Source organism: Mesoplodon mirus (assembly GCF_964341445.2).
Source record: "Mesoplodon mirus genome assembly, chromosome: 1".
Classification (NCBI taxonomy): Eukaryota; Metazoa; Chordata; class Mammalia; order Artiodactyla; family Ziphiidae; genus Mesoplodon; species Mesoplodon mirus.
Window position 1 is genome coordinate 4,604,679 of NC_138976.1, and position 18,046 is coordinate 4,622,724.

General features: G+C 43.5%; 1 protein-coding gene across 1 annotated transcript in view; it reads left to right on the top strand.

Moving 5' to 3' along the window:
• The window catches only part of MED27 (mediator complex subunit 27), a 207,645-nt gene that overhangs the window by 49,590 nt on the left and 140,009 nt on the right, over positions 1–18,046 (top strand). The window contains exon 3 of the mRNA XM_082611957.1: positions 17,871–18,001. Within this exon, the coding sequence (XP_082468083.1) occupies positions 17,871–18,001 (131 nt within the window). The remainder of the gene's footprint in view (positions 1–17,870; positions 18,002–18,046) is intronic.

Sequence of the window (18,046 nt, forward strand, 5' to 3'; positions counted from 1 at the left end):
ATTTTTCATGGTGGTTGCTGTTACGTTCTTTCTCTTGATTTGAGGCCAGGGACGGGTCCTCGGGGCTAGCGGGCTAATGGCAGAGTGTCCTCCAGAGCCCGGTCTGCTCTGGCTTGCAGCTAACATCACAGTTATCACCTCGCCCACCACATCTACCTTCTGATGGCAGTGCTCACCAGTGGAAAAAAGCTTTCTGCACCTCATTATTTCTGCAACCTGAGATAATTTGCAAATTAATTGATGTGTGGGAGGGAAGGCATCTGCTGTTATAAAAACCTTTAACTGCTGCAGTAAAACTTGAAATAAAATTAAGTGTTACTATAGTAAACTAATAGTCCCCAGGTGATGACGCACATTTTGTAGTATGCAGGGGCTTACGTTTTCAGGACCTGCTTACCTTTGCAGCTCTACTTTCTGTTTTCTGTTGTAGTTTTTATTTTCATCAAAGGCATACAAAAAGGTGAATAAGTAATCCTACAAGATTTATAACAAAAGCATTCGTCCTTTGACTGTTCCACATGCCGCTCCCTGGAGGGAACTCCTTTGAACTCTTTCAGTTGTTTCTTTGGATACTTGCCTACATTTTTTCTTAACAACTTGCTTAGACTGCTATTTTAGATGTCATCTTTTGACTCCACGATGGAGGACAGATTTAACTCTCATATCCCACCTTCTCCCCACCAATTTGATTTAACTGATACTCAGTTTTTATACTTTCATGACTATGAAGTGTTGTTCACAGCCAAGCCATATAGTGAACCACGATTGTTGTGAAGGCTGGGGGTGGGAGGCTGTCTCGCCATTCCGAGTGCAGACTTGTCCCCCTGTTTTCACTTGTCTCTGAGACTCTCTAGGTCAGCCTCTCCTGGCTTCTGATGGGAGTAGGGATCTATGTTTACAAAAGACTCAACCGACACTCCTTGTTTTTACTCCCACCCCACTGGCCCTCCACCACACTGGGTGCCTCCACTCCCTCAGTCTTTGGAAATTCTAGTCTAGTTCACTTTGCTCGTTATTGACTCATTCTCCCAACCAACCGCCTTAACCCTGTTCCCCTCTCCCTCCCACCTCCTGCCAGCCAGGCGAGGTTTCAAGTACTGCTCTCTGCTGCGGTAGTGCCTAGTGCCGGTCCATTTGCTTTCTATATTCTACGGCTTAGTTGACCTCTTTTCTGTTGTCGTCTCCTCTCCTATTCTCTTTATCCTTGGGACTTAACACCCCCTGTTTATTTATTTGCTGTCGTTTTTGTGGTTTGGGGAGGGAGTATAGTGAACATGAGTGTTCATTCTACCATGTGCAACAAGAAGACCTCTGGCTCCTGTTTTGGATACATTTTGCCTCCTATTACACATAGGTTTCCAACATCTGAGTATTTTAAAAAGCACATTTTGTTGTAATGGGCTCATATTTTCCATGAAAGGCCTCTTTTTCATTGCACGACTCTAAGAAATTTGTGCAGACACTTGCACCTGGCTGATTTGCAATAGAGTAATATGTCTCTGGTTCCCTAGTATGCCTTCTAAGAGGATCTGTCTGATGCTAATATTTCATTATGTAGCAGCAAAGAGAGATGATAAAACACTGAATTCTTGAGAAGAAAAGACTGACCTTTCCCCCCTCTTTTACCTACAAGCTGTTTTAAAACCTGTTTCTCAGCGGAGCTTTCTTCTTTTTTTTTTTTTTTTTTTGCTGTACGCGGGCCTCTCACTGTTGTGGCCTCTCCCGTTGCGGAGCACAGGCTCCGGACACACAGGCTCCGCGGCCATGGCTCGCGGGCCCAGCCGCTCCGCGGCATGTGGGATCCTCCGGGATCGGGGCACGAACCCGTGTCCCCTGCATCGGCAGGCGGACTCTCAACCACTGCGCCACCAGGGAAGCCCTGCGGAGCTTTCTTCTTACTTTGGGTATCAGCAGTTAGCTTTTCCGGAGTGATAGTTGAGGGCGAGAGTACGTGGGGGGTGATTGCAGTGTTCGAAGCTGAACTTCTCAAAGAAGCAGCGACTCCATTAAAATTAGAGCCGCTACCCTTGTGCTGGGACAGGGGAAGGCCAGCAGTGCTCTAGTGACGGGGAGGAGGGGTGCTGTCCCCGAGACTAAGCATGGCTCTGGTACCAGTGCACACAGCCCTGCTTCTTGGAATAATGGTGGAGCACCTGGCCAGGCACTCCCCAGGCCTGTGCCATCTTGAACAGATGGACCATTTAATGCACTGAATGTTTATAACCCCCCAAATGTCATATGTTGAAGCCCTGATGTTACCTCAGTGTGATTGTATTAGGGGGTGGGGCCTTTAAGGTGATTAACTTAGATGAGGTCCTGAGAGTAGGGCCCCCATAATGGGATTAGACATCCTTATTAGGAGAGGCAGAGGGACCAGAGCGCTTTCTCTCTGGAGCACACAGAGAACAGGTCACGTGAGCACACAGTGAGATGGTGGCCTTGTGCAGGCTAGAAAGAAGGCCCTCACTGAGAACCAAGTCTGCTGGCACCTGGATCTTGGACTTGCCAGCCTCCAGAAGTATGAGAAATAAGTGTCTGTGATTAAGCCTCCCAGTGTTTTGTTATGGTAAGCTGAGCTGATGAAGGCAGACAAGTAAAAAGCCTTTTACATCTGATCTCTTCCTGTCCTTGAAAATGAGGACATAAGCCACCCATTTCAGCATGCTGCCTTTGAGGGGTCTTTGCATTTTCTGTATGGGAAGTCGAGCCCATGTAAGTCCACCTTTCTTGACCTCTGTGCCACCTTTAGCAGCAGCTTACACACACATAGTAGCCTGTATACTTTGATCTGCAACTTTTGGACACCCCTCCTCCCCCCTTTTTTTGCAAGGGTAATGCAAAATGCAGCTCACAAGCCTGTCTCATACCTTATTAAAACATCATTTCCCCAGCCTTGTTCCCAGATTTCGGTGCTTAATCATAGAAAGGCAGCTTGTTCAAATATACATTCTTGTTTGGAAAATTCTGTTGGCTTGTCTTCCTCACCCCCCCCCTCCCGCCCCCCTGCATAGTTTGTAACCCTGCTTCACGGAGGCTGTTCTTATTAAATATCATAACTTGCTCACTGGAAAGTTACTTGTAAACTTAATTAACTCTCTGTTAGTGTTTGAGTTAATTTTCTCCCTTTAATTTCAGCCTCCGTGGTCATAGTTTTCCATACTCTGACCTGTGTCTGTTAAAGACTTGGTAAATAGTTTTGAGATGCCAGTTGGTGATATATGGACCTCTTTAGCATTTCTTTGATTTATGTGCAGTGCTGTGGAAAAAGGCAAAGAAAGCAAATTATGTGGCAAAAAAATGTTGCCAATCTTCACTTTTTTACTCTTAGTTTTAAAAAGTACACTTATCAATCAAATCTGATGGGTTTTCTTTTTTATAAAGATTGAAATTTTAACTATTTGAAGACTCTTGCAATGCAGGTTTTGTATTTGCTTAATCAAGTGTAGGTTAGAGCTGGAGTAGGGTCTCAGAATTCTAAACGCTCTTTCAGTCTCTACTGTGTGTCCCTATCGTGCTGTCTCCACCAGTCTTCAACAATATATGCATGAAACAGTCAGATTTTTTTTATAGGATTTGGAAAGATGGAAGCTTCTCAACGCTGGACGCATATTGCATCTGTGTTTAAAACCCTGAATCCACGTGGTGGTCCAACTAGTGTTGTGTCCTTAGATTAGCTAATGGTGACTTGTCTCAGGTTTCCCTGTGTAGCGTATTCTCGGTGGGTTCCAGCTAGAGACTGACTTCTTCAATCAGTGAGTCAACAAATGTTTTTGAGATTATACTGTGAATGGATTCAGAGTTTAGTGTGTCTGAGAGCTGCCTGGGTTGCTTCTTATAGTGTTCATTCCTGGGCTCCCTGGTAGAAATTCGGATCCAGCAGATTTAAGGTGGGGCCCTGGAATCTGCATTTTTGCTGGGCACCCTATAGGTGATTCTGATGGCAGAGGATCTCGGGCTGTTTTGAAGAATGAGGGTACAGCACCCTTTGGTTGTACCACTGCCCTGCCTGATATCCTCAGGGGCACCCCTCCCCCGACTGCCTACCAAGTAAAGTCCACAGAGGGTGTGAAAAAATCCATACTGCTTGGGAGTATATGGATTTTTAATTTGTGTAGGCAGGGTGTGTGGGTCTGGCTGTGCACCGTTCCTGCGATGCCTCCGTGCCTTTTCTGAGTGTTTTCTTATTTATTCGTTTGTCAGGCACTTATTGAGCTACAACAGTGTGCCAGACACTGTTCTGAGTGTCGGAGCTGCGGTGGTGACGAAGAGAGCCAGAGTCTGGGTTTCAGTGGAGCTTTTATTCTAGTGTATGTGTTGGGGGTGGGGTAGAGCGGGGGACGTAAACACTAAACAAAGAAACGAACAATACGTATAAAATACCTGTTTGGGTTTACTGCCGTCATTAAGGTAAAGCACTGCGGTGTGATGGAGAGTACCCAGAGGCGCCTTTGGATCCGGTGGCCAGAGGAAGCTCTCTGCGAAGGTGAAGTTCAGGTTGAGACCCGCGTGATGAGAAGTCACGCGTGCTGCCCGGCCCGCTCGCCACTGCCTGGCTCGGCTTCACAGCTCCTTATCCAGAGCTTTCGGGTCTGACTGTGTTTTGGATTTTGAATATTTTGGATTATTGAAAGGTAGTATGGTTCATATACTACGAATGTCTCCAGCGGGGTCTGGGGCAGTACCCTGTAATCAAATATTGTGTAGCAAAACGTTTGACTATTCACACTACGTGAGATAAATTAAGATTTAAATAGACTCACATCAGTTCATGTCCGTTTTTGCTGCCACAGGAGCTTTGGCGCCTGTATTGATGAGAAAGCTTTTTTTTTTTTTTTTTTTGCGGTACGTGGGCCTCTCACTGTTGTGGCCTCTCCCGTTGCGGAGCACAGGCTCCGGACGCGCAGGCTCAGCGGCCATGGCTCACGGGCCCAGTCGCTCCGCGGCATGTGGGATCTTCCCGGACTGGGGCACGAACCCGTGTCCCCTGCATCGGCAGGTGGACTCTTAACCACTGCGCCACCAAGGAAGCCCCGATGAGAAAGCTTTTGACTTTGAAAACTTTTTACACGTTTTTATATTGCAAAAAAAAAAAAAAAGAATTGTGGCTCTGTAATGCCAGTTTCTTGTCCATCCTTTGTTTCTCAGGTGTGAGAAGGCACTAACTGGGTGAAAAGGTGGTGTGTGCGAATTTGTCCACTCACATAGCAGCAGGCGGAGGCCTGGAAGAGAACAGGGCAAGTCAAGAGCATCTGGTTACAGGGAGTTGGAAGAGGCGGCAAGTGCCAGCAGTCAGAGTGGCCGTGAGCTGGGCAGCAGTTGGCCGCATGGCACGAGCTTGCTCCCGTTTTCTAAGGGGCCTGCTTGGGGACACGTCTGCTCTCTCTACTTCCCAGGGAGCCTCACAGCAAACCCTTATTAACTGGGTGTGACTGCTCGTTGCACCCTGATAAGGCTGAGCTGGGCCTTTTCCCCTTGTCTGGAACAACGCTCAGCATAGCAGTAATAATGACACGAGCCAGTGTGTATACAGGACTCATTGTGAACTAGGTGTTACTCTACTTCATTTACTTCAGTCAAACTATGCAACCACCCTGTGCGGTAGGTACGATTATCTCTATTTTACAGATGAGGAAAGGGAGGGAGGGGAGGCAGTAGAGGCCCATCATCCTCCCACTTTGTGGGGACCTTACGCAAGAAGGTGGTTCAGAGTCCAGATTCCCACTGTACTCTGTCATTTAGTTCAGATCTCCCCTAGCCGTCCCCTGCTAGTTATGTATTCATGTATTCATTTATTTTAAAAAATACTTCGACACAAGGGTTTGTTAAAAAAAAAAAAAAAAAGCAAAAAGGAAATAAAAATAAAATTAAGAATCCTTCCTGAGAACATGCCAAGTTCTGGAGAAGCCGTGGAGTGTAGTGGTTACAGAGCAGGGACATTGGGGCCAGGCTGTCCAGATTCTAAGCCTGACCCTGCCACTGACTGGGCTCCATGACCTTGTGCAGGCCACTTACCCACTGTGGCTCAATTTCCTCATCTGTAAAATACAGATAATAGTACCTACCGCATAGGGTGGTTGCATAGTTTGATTGAGTTAAATGAATTAGAATAACACCTAGTTCACAATGAGTACTGTATACACACTGGCTCGTGTTATTATTACTGTCATGCGGAGCGTTGTTCTAGACAAGGGCACCTAGCGATGAGGATTAAGGAGCTCTGCGGTGCTCTTGGCTGCTCTTATGAAGCGTGCATTCCAGGCAGATCTTGGCCCTCTAAAAGCAGAGGACATTTCTTTTTATATCCATCCATGTCTAGCGCTATGCTCTGCATCCGTCAAGCCATCCCGTTCCCAGCAAACATTTATTGCATTCTCTAATGGTCAGCCCTATAAAAGGGGCTTCAGAAAGACTTCTGGACTGGCTTGAACTAGCTTCAGCTCTTCTCAGCTCCTACCTGCCAGGTACTTAAGGGGAAAGGCAATGTATTTATTTGAGTATTGTGTAACAAAAGGAAACATTGGCTGTGGCACCAGTTGCCTACTATTTTCCCTTCTCTGGTCCAAAAGGAGGCTGCTTCTCACCTTTGGATGGATGTGGCTGGTTATAGACGTGTTGTCACTGTTCCTTCTTGGACATTCCCAGCTGCCTCCTGCTGTCCCCATTTTGTATGCTTGACTTGTTCTTTACAGCACAATTTGGGGTTTGAGTAGGGCTGCCAAGCATCATAGAAGTAAGTAACTTGCACATCAGAGCAGCCCTTTTTGTGTCAGGGGCTCAGCTCTCTTATGGTCCTGCCAAACTCTGTGCACTCCCCTCACCCAGATCCACCCAGAAACAGGCCCGTTTTTCACTGGTCCATCTCCTCTAAGGTTTTTTCATCAGAGGCAAGGCCTTCCAGTTATTGGCTTAGTCACCCCTCACACTCAGTCTAATTGTTAATGGCTCAACAGCCTCAGCTGAGTAATAATAATCATAGTTAACATTTCTTGAGTGTATATTTTGTGCCAGCCACTTTGCTCAGTGCTTTCATGTACTTAATTCTCGCTAACTCCAAGAAGCTGGCTGTGGTTTTGCTCCATGAAACCCTAGGTCGTTTCTAGGGTAATCAAGTGGTATCAAGTAGCAGTATTATCTCCAGTAATAGAAGAGAACTGAGGCTCTGGAAAGTTGAACAACTCACCGAAGCTCACGGGTGGTTAAGTAGAGGGCTCATGGTTTATATCCACATAGTTGACTACATACCTACTCTCTTAATTAGATTAAGATCAGTAGAAGTCGTACCTCAGTCCTGTTGATCAGTAGAAGTTTCACACTGACCTGTTGTTCATTTTAAACCGAAAACATACCCATTGTATGTATGAGTTTTGCCTTTGTTTCCTTCCAAAAGAAAAAATCCTAACCCCACATTTATCATAGGAAAATCCTGCATGGACTCCTGCTTTGCCTTTTCTCATACTTCCTGTGTAGACATTGACAGTCAGAACTTAAACCAACAAAAAACCTTCAACAGGCCGATAAGGAAGGAAACAAGTACAGTCGGCTCTTTGTATCTGTGTGTTCCGCATCCTCAGATTCAACCAACTGCAGAGCGAAAATATTTGGGAAGAGAATTCCAGAAAGCTCCAAAAAGCAAAAGTTGAATTTGCCACTCACTGGCAACTATTCACATAGCATCTACATTGTTTTTATAACTATTTACATAGCATTTACATTGTATTAGGTATTATAAGTAATCTAGAGATGGCTTAAAGTATACGGGAGGATGTGTGTAGGTTATATGCAAATACTGCACCATTTATATAAGGGACTTGAGCATCTGCGGAGTTTGGTATCCACGGCAGGTTCTGGAACCAGTCCCCCGTGGATACCTAGGGAAGACTGTACTCTGGGAGTCTGCAGAGAGACTTTGATCTTCCAGTGCTGAATACTTTGTTAGCTGCCTAAGAAATACTCTGTAACTTGCTTGTTTAATGCATCAAGGTTGAGCCAAGTTTCTGGGCATTTAGGTGGTTCGTAGCTTTAAAAACCACTCTCCACGGTGTGCTAGAAGGAGCTTCCCAGCTGATCCTCTGGGTGCCTTTCGTGTTGAGTGCTTACAGCGTCTCCCTAGGCTCCATACAGCTGTCCTGGGCTTTATGGAGAGTTTTATACAGAGTTGGCTGTGAGGCGTCACCAGCGTGATGGATCCTTTTCCTCGTTTGTACAAGAGGAACCAAGTTGGGGCTCCTTCTCAGCATACCTCACTCATTCAGAACAGCGGGGATGGGGGGTACTTTTTCCTTTTTTCCATTACACTTACCAGTTTATTATCTGACATGTTTAGGATGACAGTATTTGATTGAAAGGTGATATACTCTTAATCAGTTTTGTGAAAATTCGGTCATTCTCGGCATTGTTGGAAGAGGCGAATTTTGGGGCATAGTCACTTCTGATAATCACAAGGCCAACTCTGTCTGTTCCCAGGGCGCTGGGCCCTGTGCTTACATCTTCTGCACGAACCATTTCACTTAATTTCTATGACTGACCTTCTGTTTCTTCATCTGTAAAAGGAGGCTGCGATACCTCTCTCCATGGGGTTGTTGTTAGATAAGGAAAAGGCACTTGCGAAGTCTGCCTTAGGGAGTGTGCTCAGTCAACAAGAGAACAGCTTTGTCCTTGCGAGAGAAATCTTTTTTCTTTCCCCCATATTGGGCTGATGGAGAAACAGGCTCACAGGGAAGAGGAAACACCCAGAAATGCCCAGAATAACTCGTACTTGAGCTGAGGTTTGAACTCGGGGCTGTCTGACTACAAAGCTCATCCTCCTACCCCAGGGACCACACTGCCTCTGGGGTTGCAGCCTTTGCTGCCAGAGCACAAAGGAAAGCACGTGCCTCCGTGAACTTACTGCCCCCAAGCCACCAGGCCTTATTCCTCCTATTCCCGAAGGGAAAAGGCAGTTGTTAAAAATGATCAACAAAAAAAAGCGTCTTCCTGGGCCTCCCTGGTGGCGCAGTGGTTGAGAGTCTGCCTGCCGATGCAGGGGATACGGATTCGTGCCCCGGTCTGGGAGGATCCCATATGCCGCGGAGCGGCTGGGCCCGTGAGCCATGGCCGCTGGGCCTGCGCGTCCGGAGCCTGTGCTCCGCAACGGGAGGGGCCACAGCAGTGAGAGGCCCGCATACCGCAAAAAGAAAAAAAAAAAAAAGCGTCTTCCTGAATGTCTTCTTCTATTTCCTGATTCCTGCTCTCACAGGCCTCCGACCTGAGCCACTGGCCTTTTGCTTCCACTCCTGTTATTTTCAGCTTGTCTGACATCATAGTTATGTATCTTTTAAAGTCAGTGATCGTATGCCTGTTTCCCATTCTTCTTCCTTCTGAGTTTTCTCTGTGCTCCCTTTCCCTCTTCCCCGCCTCCTTGCTTCATTTCCTGAGTAAGCAAGGGCTGGGGCTGAGGCTGATCAGATCCCTGATTTGGAGCCAGTTGGCTCCCGCTGACGATGTTTATGATGTTTATGGAAGGAAGCAGAAGAAGCCAATGGGGGCTGCTTTTGATGGTAATGAAAATGATGCTTAAAGCAGAACTCAGCATTTCATGACATTAGAAGAAGGGAGAGTTAAACTGTCCAACTAAATCTAAACTGACTGACTATGAGCACATAGGAATCATTTTTACTACCCATAAAAGAAGTTTATCATAATCTAATCATAATTTTAAATTGATCAGATTGGTAATTTTTTAAAAATCATGTTTACTGGTTTCTCGACTGAAATCTTTTCAGTGATAAGTCGGCAAATGACTAATGCTTAGAATTCAGTGTCTAGAATTGAGATATGGAAGTGTCCAGTGGTTGTCATTTTACTCATTTCTCAGTTGAAAAATCTCTGTTTTCTTTGGGAGGAAGAGAAAAAAAGAAATATCCAGGGACACACCTATTATATGGGAATATTCAGTTCTTCCTCCAGGCCTCACCTATGAATGTTTGGGAAGAATAACAAAGTAGTGTGTGTCAACAAACATTTGTTACTTGCTAGACCTCTAGCATTGCACTAGATTTCAACTAACAACCAAGCATCAGACATCACAAAGAGCCCTTTCCCTTCTTTAACTGCCTTAAGTAGAGACTTCTGGTGACTGATAAAATGTTTGTGTTTCAAAAATGTATTTAAATTTCACCAATGCAAGTTCAGACTGCATTTTCATAGAGAAATACAACATCATAGAATTTCAGTGTTAGAAGTCACCTTAGACATAATTAATTCTAGCCTTCCATTTTAGACTTTTGATCCAGGCCCTAGGTATGCAATAGAAAACTAGTATTTGGCATTTCTGGTGGAAATATAAAGCTAATTCTCGGGCGTGTCATTCTTCCCTGCTACTTCTATCTTTGGTCAGTGATAGAGAAAGGTCAAGGACACATTTTGGTTTTTGTTGGATATAGTGTAGTGTGTAAATGGATAATTATTCTGGGGTGGTTCAGGCTTAGTTGGAGACAAGAACATGATGGCCCATCTGGCATGGACTGCTTCCTCTAATACGAATGTAGGTGAGCAAGACTGCCCCCATGTTGTCCCTCTTCAGAGGACATGTTCTCATTGTCCCCATCGTTTAATAGTCTGTTAGAATGCTCTCATTAGTGCATTGTCAGATTTTGCCTTGATCCTATTTGTATATCCTGCCTTCATCTTCTTCAGTGGCCCAGGGGCCCTCCAACATGATTTTTATGACCCTGTGCATTGCTCTCCAGGACTGTGCAGGATAAACAGGTTGAAAGCCTGGTATGAAAGGCAAGGTGGTTAACAGGAGATGGGGAACACCAGTTTTCGTGTACCCTTGTCTGTCTGTTAGGGTCTCTTTTTCGCTTTCTTTTGTCTGCTTTCTCTCTGCCTCTACAAACAGTCCCTACGATGGTTGTTTCCTCCATTTTTAGCCACATTCACGGTTTGCTTTTTATTGGATCTGTTTAGATATATGAGTGATAACTCTTCCAGCTGATTGGCCTCCTTGAAGTATGATAACATGCGTACAGCTGTAGTGTAAAGAGGGGCAGTTGTGGAGAAAGGCCACTTAATAAAGGTGTGAGTTCTGGAACACTCCAGAGGAACAATTCTAAACAACTCTAAACATTGCAGATATTTAAGAAAGAAAAAGACTGCTATCCATGCTCTCTGTTTACTTCTTTGACAGTTTTGAAGTTTGGACATTTGAGGATTCATATGTAGGAAAAAAGAAACCCAAATGGCCTTTAGCATGGAAATGATGCCACAGTTGAGCAGAAGCACAGCCCTGATTTGGTGTCCGGCTTTCATGGTAATTGAAAGGCCTGAAACCCAGCTTCCCAGTAGAGAACAAATAGGCAAATAAATAAATTGGAGGCTTCCTTATGGTTTATTGATGCTGTTTTGCCCAAGTAAAAAAAAAATCATTTACCCATAAAAGCTCAAATCTAAGGTTGTTTTTTCTTTCTTTCTTTCTTTTTTTTCATATTGGCTATATGAAAGAAGCAGTAGGAGATAAAATGAGGAAAGAAGCTAATATCATTATCTGATATTTAGATAAAAACCTGAGCAAAACAGTTAGATTTATGTTATTTTTCTGTAGTTGTTTTCCTTGGCACAGATAATACCAGGCAACCTTGCTTCTTTCTTTCCTTAGAATTATGTTCCAAGGAAGAAACAGAGCTTTATTGTAATACATGGTTCTTTCTCATTAGCTGGAAACAAAACACATTTTAATAATGAGGGGCAAAGGTTTTTGCAACTCGAAGTGGTGACGCAGTGTTCCTAGTTTTGCACAAACATTGGTTTTAGTTGAAAGCTTAATGGTTTAGGAGAAATATGACTGTATGAAAATCTCACCTTAGCCTCCCCCACCCTGCTAGTGCCACATACACATATGCCAGCTTCATGGCGTGTGGCTTGATCCAGGTGTTTGTGGCATGAACTGATCCCGGTGTCAGATGTCCCTAGATTGGGGCCGTGAGCTTGGCGTGCACCCTTGCACACTTATGCCAACCAGCTCTGGTTGTTATGGTCAGTGATCTGCAGGGGAAGCGGTCCTACGTGGATAGTGCCCTTGCCTCTTACTACCATGATGTATTACACAAATTCTCAAAGATGATCCCTAAGTAAAAACATGTGGATTCTCCTGGACAATAAGATAATTTATGAAAACCCATGAAAGCCCTAGCACAGTTGCCCCATCAACTGATATCAAGGCTGCTAGGAAGGTCAGATGTGTTACTGCTGAGTCTAGAATTTAGGTTTTCTGACAACATTGAGGTTTCTATGGTTCCTTGGTTTCTTTTCTCTAACGTTTTTGATGCCGAATGATATTAAAACCTTAAAATGAATGAGTTCCCCAAACTCCCCACCTTAGACATGACTGGAGTCAGTAGGAGGGAAAACCATGTGACATCTCAGCGCCTGCAAGAGGTCAGAGCGAACAGAGCAGACAAGAGCCAGCGAATGCTAGTGATGCTCCGTCCCCGCTCCCTTAGCTCTAGTTCCCGCCTGCCCGAGAAGAATACCTGTGTGTCATTGCTGAAGCAGAGATAACAAATGCCAGGTCCTCCGGTTAGAAAGATGCAGCACACTTAAAACCACAGGAAAAAGATATGTAACGTGAACCTTGAATGGCCTTTTTCCCTCTTGTGATATGTGTAACCTCTTTAAGGTCAGAGTCTCCTCTCCCGTAAAGTGGGGGTGGGGTGTGGTGAGGGGAGGCTTCACTAAGACTCCTCTCTGACATGAGAATTCTGTGATTTGAAGTAATCCGAGTGCAGTCCCCATGGATGCCTTTTCCTGAACTCAAACCTGCGGAGAGGTTCAGACGTGCCCGCTTTTTTAGCAATTAGAGTAAGAGGGAGAAAGGATTCCTTCATGGCTCTGTCACAGCAGTGAGCACCTGCAAAGCTGTGTGTTTGCTTTTGTAAGAGACCAGCCTTAAGAGGACTGTCTGATGGAGTCATTCTGTTCTCTAGATTGGCTCCAGTGACAGGCCAGGCCAGGCCAGGGCAGTTTCACCAATCTGCCAGTCCACTTAAGAGCTGACAAATTCATTAGCATCACCTGTACGTCATGCACTACCCTGCAGGTTGCAGAGAATGCAGACTAATCAGTAACAAGGCTGTATCCTCCAGGTACGTCTCCCTCGTGGCCAGCGTCACTCCTGGACCAAGAAAGAACACCAGGCTACTTTACCTGGTGCCAAATCCCAGTGACAGAGAGGAGCTCTGCTGGGAGAAGGGAGCTGCCTGAGGGGGACTGGAGGAGGCCCAGGGGCTCCCCAGCCTTGATCTCTTCTTCCGCTCCTGTGGCCCTGCTCTAAGCCAGCCAGAATTTATTATGACTGACTTCTGTCTCATTCTTCATCCAAAGGGTTTAGTTACTGGAAGTACCGATGTATCTTCCTAGTGTTCTTAGGAACGTATATGTAATTCTGTGTAAAGTGATTTTTAGAAATAAAGTGAAATGCCTTAAGGTTCGGAGAAGTCTTGCTGCTGTTGTCGTTGAACTTGCCCCCACCCTTAAAGAAGCCTTTGGTGAGTCTTTGAAAACGAAATAATGGTTTTCAGAGTAGGAAGAATCAAGCCTTCATTGATCTGGCTTATAAATTTTGAGATTTTTGAATGTCAGTTTTCTTAAAGTGAGATTCAGGCCATATGGCATGGGTAGGATAGTGTTGCTTATGAATAGATGCTGTACCATGGACCCCTGGGAGGTTCTAGGAAACACTACAGCTTTTAAGTACTAGGCCTAATTGAACGCCACTGGCTTAATTAGTATATTGAATGTAATCGGCATGATGAATTTCCTTCTATTTTCTTCTCAAACTTCTGTCCATTGCAGAACATGTCCTTTATCTATTTTGGAGCAGGTAGAGCATTCAGAACAACGTGGAAGACGTGAAACAAGTTGGAGAACTAAGCAGGGGGATCATTGCTCATCTGATTTTCTGAACCCGAGATTTAAGTCAGAAACTTTGCATCTGAGTCCTGTTTTTTAAAATAATTACCTTTCATGTCATTTCCTTCCAGTACATTTTGTTACTTGTAATTTGAAGCATATTAAAGCTAATTGGATTTGGACTTTTTTAAAAGCAGTAAAGACTTAGGCTATCCAGAGGAAAAGGGTTTGCTGTTGTATGAAATTGTAGGGACATTACTTCAACACTTTGTGGTGAAGTCAAATACCCATGTAACTTCTTTAGAAACCTAGAGGAATCAAACCTTAGAGCTAGGTGGATCCTTGGAGAAAACATAACACACGTTTTGCAGAGAGGGGAGTGAGATGTGTAAGACCGCGCAGCTCTTGTTAGTAGCAGAGTTCAGTAGCACATTTTCAAAGAGAATGCTTGTTATAGAGGCTCTTAGTCTGTACATTAGAGTTTACCAGGACCCTACCTGGTAACATTCAACACTTGTGCATGTTTAATGTTAATAAAACAGCAGTACTTTAAGAAATATGCAGTAAATCAAGGTTTTCCTAATTCAAAATGGTGTTTCCCTCAGATCATTATGAGTTGTTGAAAATATCTCAGACATAGAGCTAATTAGTAGACATAATTGATTAGAAAGGGCTTTAGGTTGAGAACTGACAGAAAAATCCGAGGTTAGTCGTAGAAAATAGAAGTTTGACATTAATAGACAGCAAAACAGGAACTGAGAGAAATGTTCTCAAAATCCAGAGAGCATGGAAATAGCAGCTACTGCAGAGTGGCCACTTACCAGTAAGTAAAGAGCCCTTCACCCAGCTGACCACATGAACGCTCCCATTCCCCACAGCTGTGAGACGCGAAAGTTAAAAGAAGGGACTGCTTTATTTCTCTCCCTCTTGCATTTTATTCTTGCTGATTAATGGAGAAATGATCTTGGATAGAAAAATCACATTATAACTTTGATAAGTTGCCCTTTGAAATAGAGTTGTTCCCAAGCCACATATGTTTATTGAAATGTATTTTCATAGAAAATATTACAGAGCCTGTAATTGAAAACTTACGGCAGTATTTTGGGGAGTGATATGTTCTTAATGTTAATTTGTAGATTAGCTCTGGACTCCCTTCTGCTGTTCTAGAACCATTGTCTGAGTGAACATTTTCCAAGAGTCTCTTCAGATCTAAACTGTGTTTCATGGAATGGAGTATTTAGTGCTTAAATAATGTATAAATCCAGTTGGACAGGAGCTGCCTGTCAGTTTTATTAACTTTGACCTTTTCTCCCATTATAAAGATGGTTCGGTAAATATTTAATGGGCTCCTTATAGATCCTGACAGTCGGAGCTGTGCTCCTGGAAACTGGGAAATGTATATATGGTGAACAAATGTTGCTTAATCACTGTGAGTCAGCTTTCAAAGGCAGGTTTCGTTTGGGGGGAAGAAAAGTCCTTCCATCTTCATGTGCTCTTAGGGGTGTGGTGTACATTAAGAGCGTCCCAGATGGTAGAAGTTTCAAAGGAACCCTTTGAAAGACAGCAGCTAGCATGCATCTCTGCTGTTTTGGGTTTGTTTGTTTGTTTGGGCAAATGATCAAACTGATGCCAGGTGGGCAAAATCACCGTGCTGCTCTGCGTGGTTAGCAGGACTCGTCCCCTCCAAAGAGTCAGCAGGGCTGGAATGGCTGAGCTTGCATGGACCCCAATAAGATACAAAGAAGAAGGAGAGCCAAAAGGAGAGACGGTTCCTTGAGCCAGGAGGGGACCCCTGCCAAGCTGTCTTTCCCTTTAATTCCATAAAGCTCCATGCATATTGCACTCATTGCAAATTCTGGTGGGGAAGATCGAAACCCAAGTAGCTGACATTTTGAAACATCGTCTTTCAAACTTGTACTGTCCCTTGCTTCCATCGATTTCCCATTTAAGAAATCTGTAGCAGAAAAACAAATTTGAGCAAAATTCATTGGTCTGCGATGAGTTGTTAGAGCCAAATTATGCCCCCCCCTTTCCACCCCGAGAAGAGCTCCGTTCTTATTATCAATGTGATATATCTTTGTCTTGTATTGTGCAGCCATAAGGCTCCCACAGCAAATCGACCAAGTAAATCAAGAGCCTGTTAAAAAGCAATATGGATGCTCCAAACACAGACATTTCAGTATTACTGGGTCACTGGATATCTTCATTTTTATAGCCACTTTCAAGAAGCAGATCATTTCAGTTGGTTTTGTTTTCTTCCACTTTGTATTTGTGTGCAGCCCAATGGCTTTAGGTGAGGCCATTTATTTTTCAGAATGTTATTACCCTTTGCATCCAGGGCCCGGCCCCTTTTATATGGTGGTCACCAGTTTCATTACCATGAGCTGTAATGTAGCTGACTCTGCAAAGGAAATCTATGCCTTGGAAGAGCATTTTGAAAAGAAATTGATTCAGAGCTTCAGAATGAATTACTATTTGTATATTAGTTAATTCTAAATAAACGTTTGAAAGACCTTGCTTAATTTGAGAAGGGAGGAAGAAACATACTGGATGTTATAAATGATCTCAATCCAAATTCTTAGCTTGGCATTTTCACATCTGAATGCTTTATTTACATCTGTTGAAAATTGGGACACCTTTCAAGGATAATTTTATTATAGAGATGAATGACAGCTCTTAAGATCTAAAATACAAAAGTATGGGATTTAAAAAGGAAGATGGGAGTCATGGTCCCATGTCAAATTGGATAGATATAAGCTTCCTTTGGCAATGAGTGAGAGTGATGAGTTGTATTTTAAATTGAAAGATCCTCATGATCGGAGTTGGGGGCGAGGGAGATTGACTGCATTGGGGCGCCAGGGAACTTTCTGCAGTGATGGAGATTTTCTGTATCTTGATTGGGGTGGCAGTGTCACAGGTATACGTTGTCAGAACATCACACTGTACACCTAAAATGTGTGCATTTTATTTTATGTAAATTATAACTCAATAAAGTAGATTTTTTGAAAAGTCCTGTTTGTTTTAGAATGAGGCAGTATTATTTCTCTTTTCCAATAGAGAAATTAAAGTCTAGAAAAGTAAGATGATCTGTCCTAAGTAACCTCGAAACTCAGCAGTTTGTCGTGAACAAAGCAAAGGATGCTGGCTCTCAGCCCATTTAAAGTCTACTGCTTCCTTACCCCAGTTGTATTGTTCCAGTTGCATGTACATGGAGTGGTATTAACTCCTCCAACCAGTTCTGTTCAGTGAACCTATATCCATTTGTATACGTTGTTGTAAGATATATTCATGTGCTTATTCTTGTGATTGATTCTTGTATCTTAACCACTGGAAACAGCAGCCCAGCGGTATGTTTGAATCTGTTTATGATAAGCCTGTTGTGCTCCTGGTTTACCGCAGTGGACTATGAGTTATATGCTTTTTATTATAAGCAAGACATGACAGTAGCCAGAGTTCCCAGAACTAATCTGTCTTTAAGGAAACCCACTGGCTCCTCTTTTAAAAAATGACATAAGCTTTAAAACCATTTACATAAAGCATGTATGAATAGTAGTGAAAAACAAAGTAAAAAATTATCCCAATTCTACTACTTAGAAATACACTGTTAACATTTTAGAGAACATGGTTTTAAGTGTCTCTCTGTTTACAGTGTAACCTGTTTGTTTGTTTTTTAATTCAACAAAATGATGTTTTAAAGTTCTTTTTACCCAATTTCCCAGTTATTGTTGGGCATTTAGATTGTTTCCAGTTCTTTATCATTTTGTAATGCTATGATGAACACCTTATTCATGTTTCTTTTCCTATTTGTCTGATTATCTCCTTATAAATACATTCCTTGAAGCAAAATGTTAGCAGCTGTATTTGAAGTTATTAAGAATGTTCTGAGCCGGTAAGGTGTATCAAGTATTGATAGTGTAATACCCCTTGTCTAGCTTTTACCAAATGTTATTTTCCTTCCCCTTTTGTTTGGTTTTTCTCTGCAGTTGCAGTACCATGCAGGTCTGGCATCTGGCCTTTTGAATCAACAGTCGCTGAAACGTTCTGCTAACCAGATGGGAGTATCTGCTAAACGTAGACCAAAGGCTCAACCCACGACTCTTGTCTTACCGCCTCAGTGAGTGCTGGGTTTAAAAAACATACTTTTGTCCTGGGTGACGTC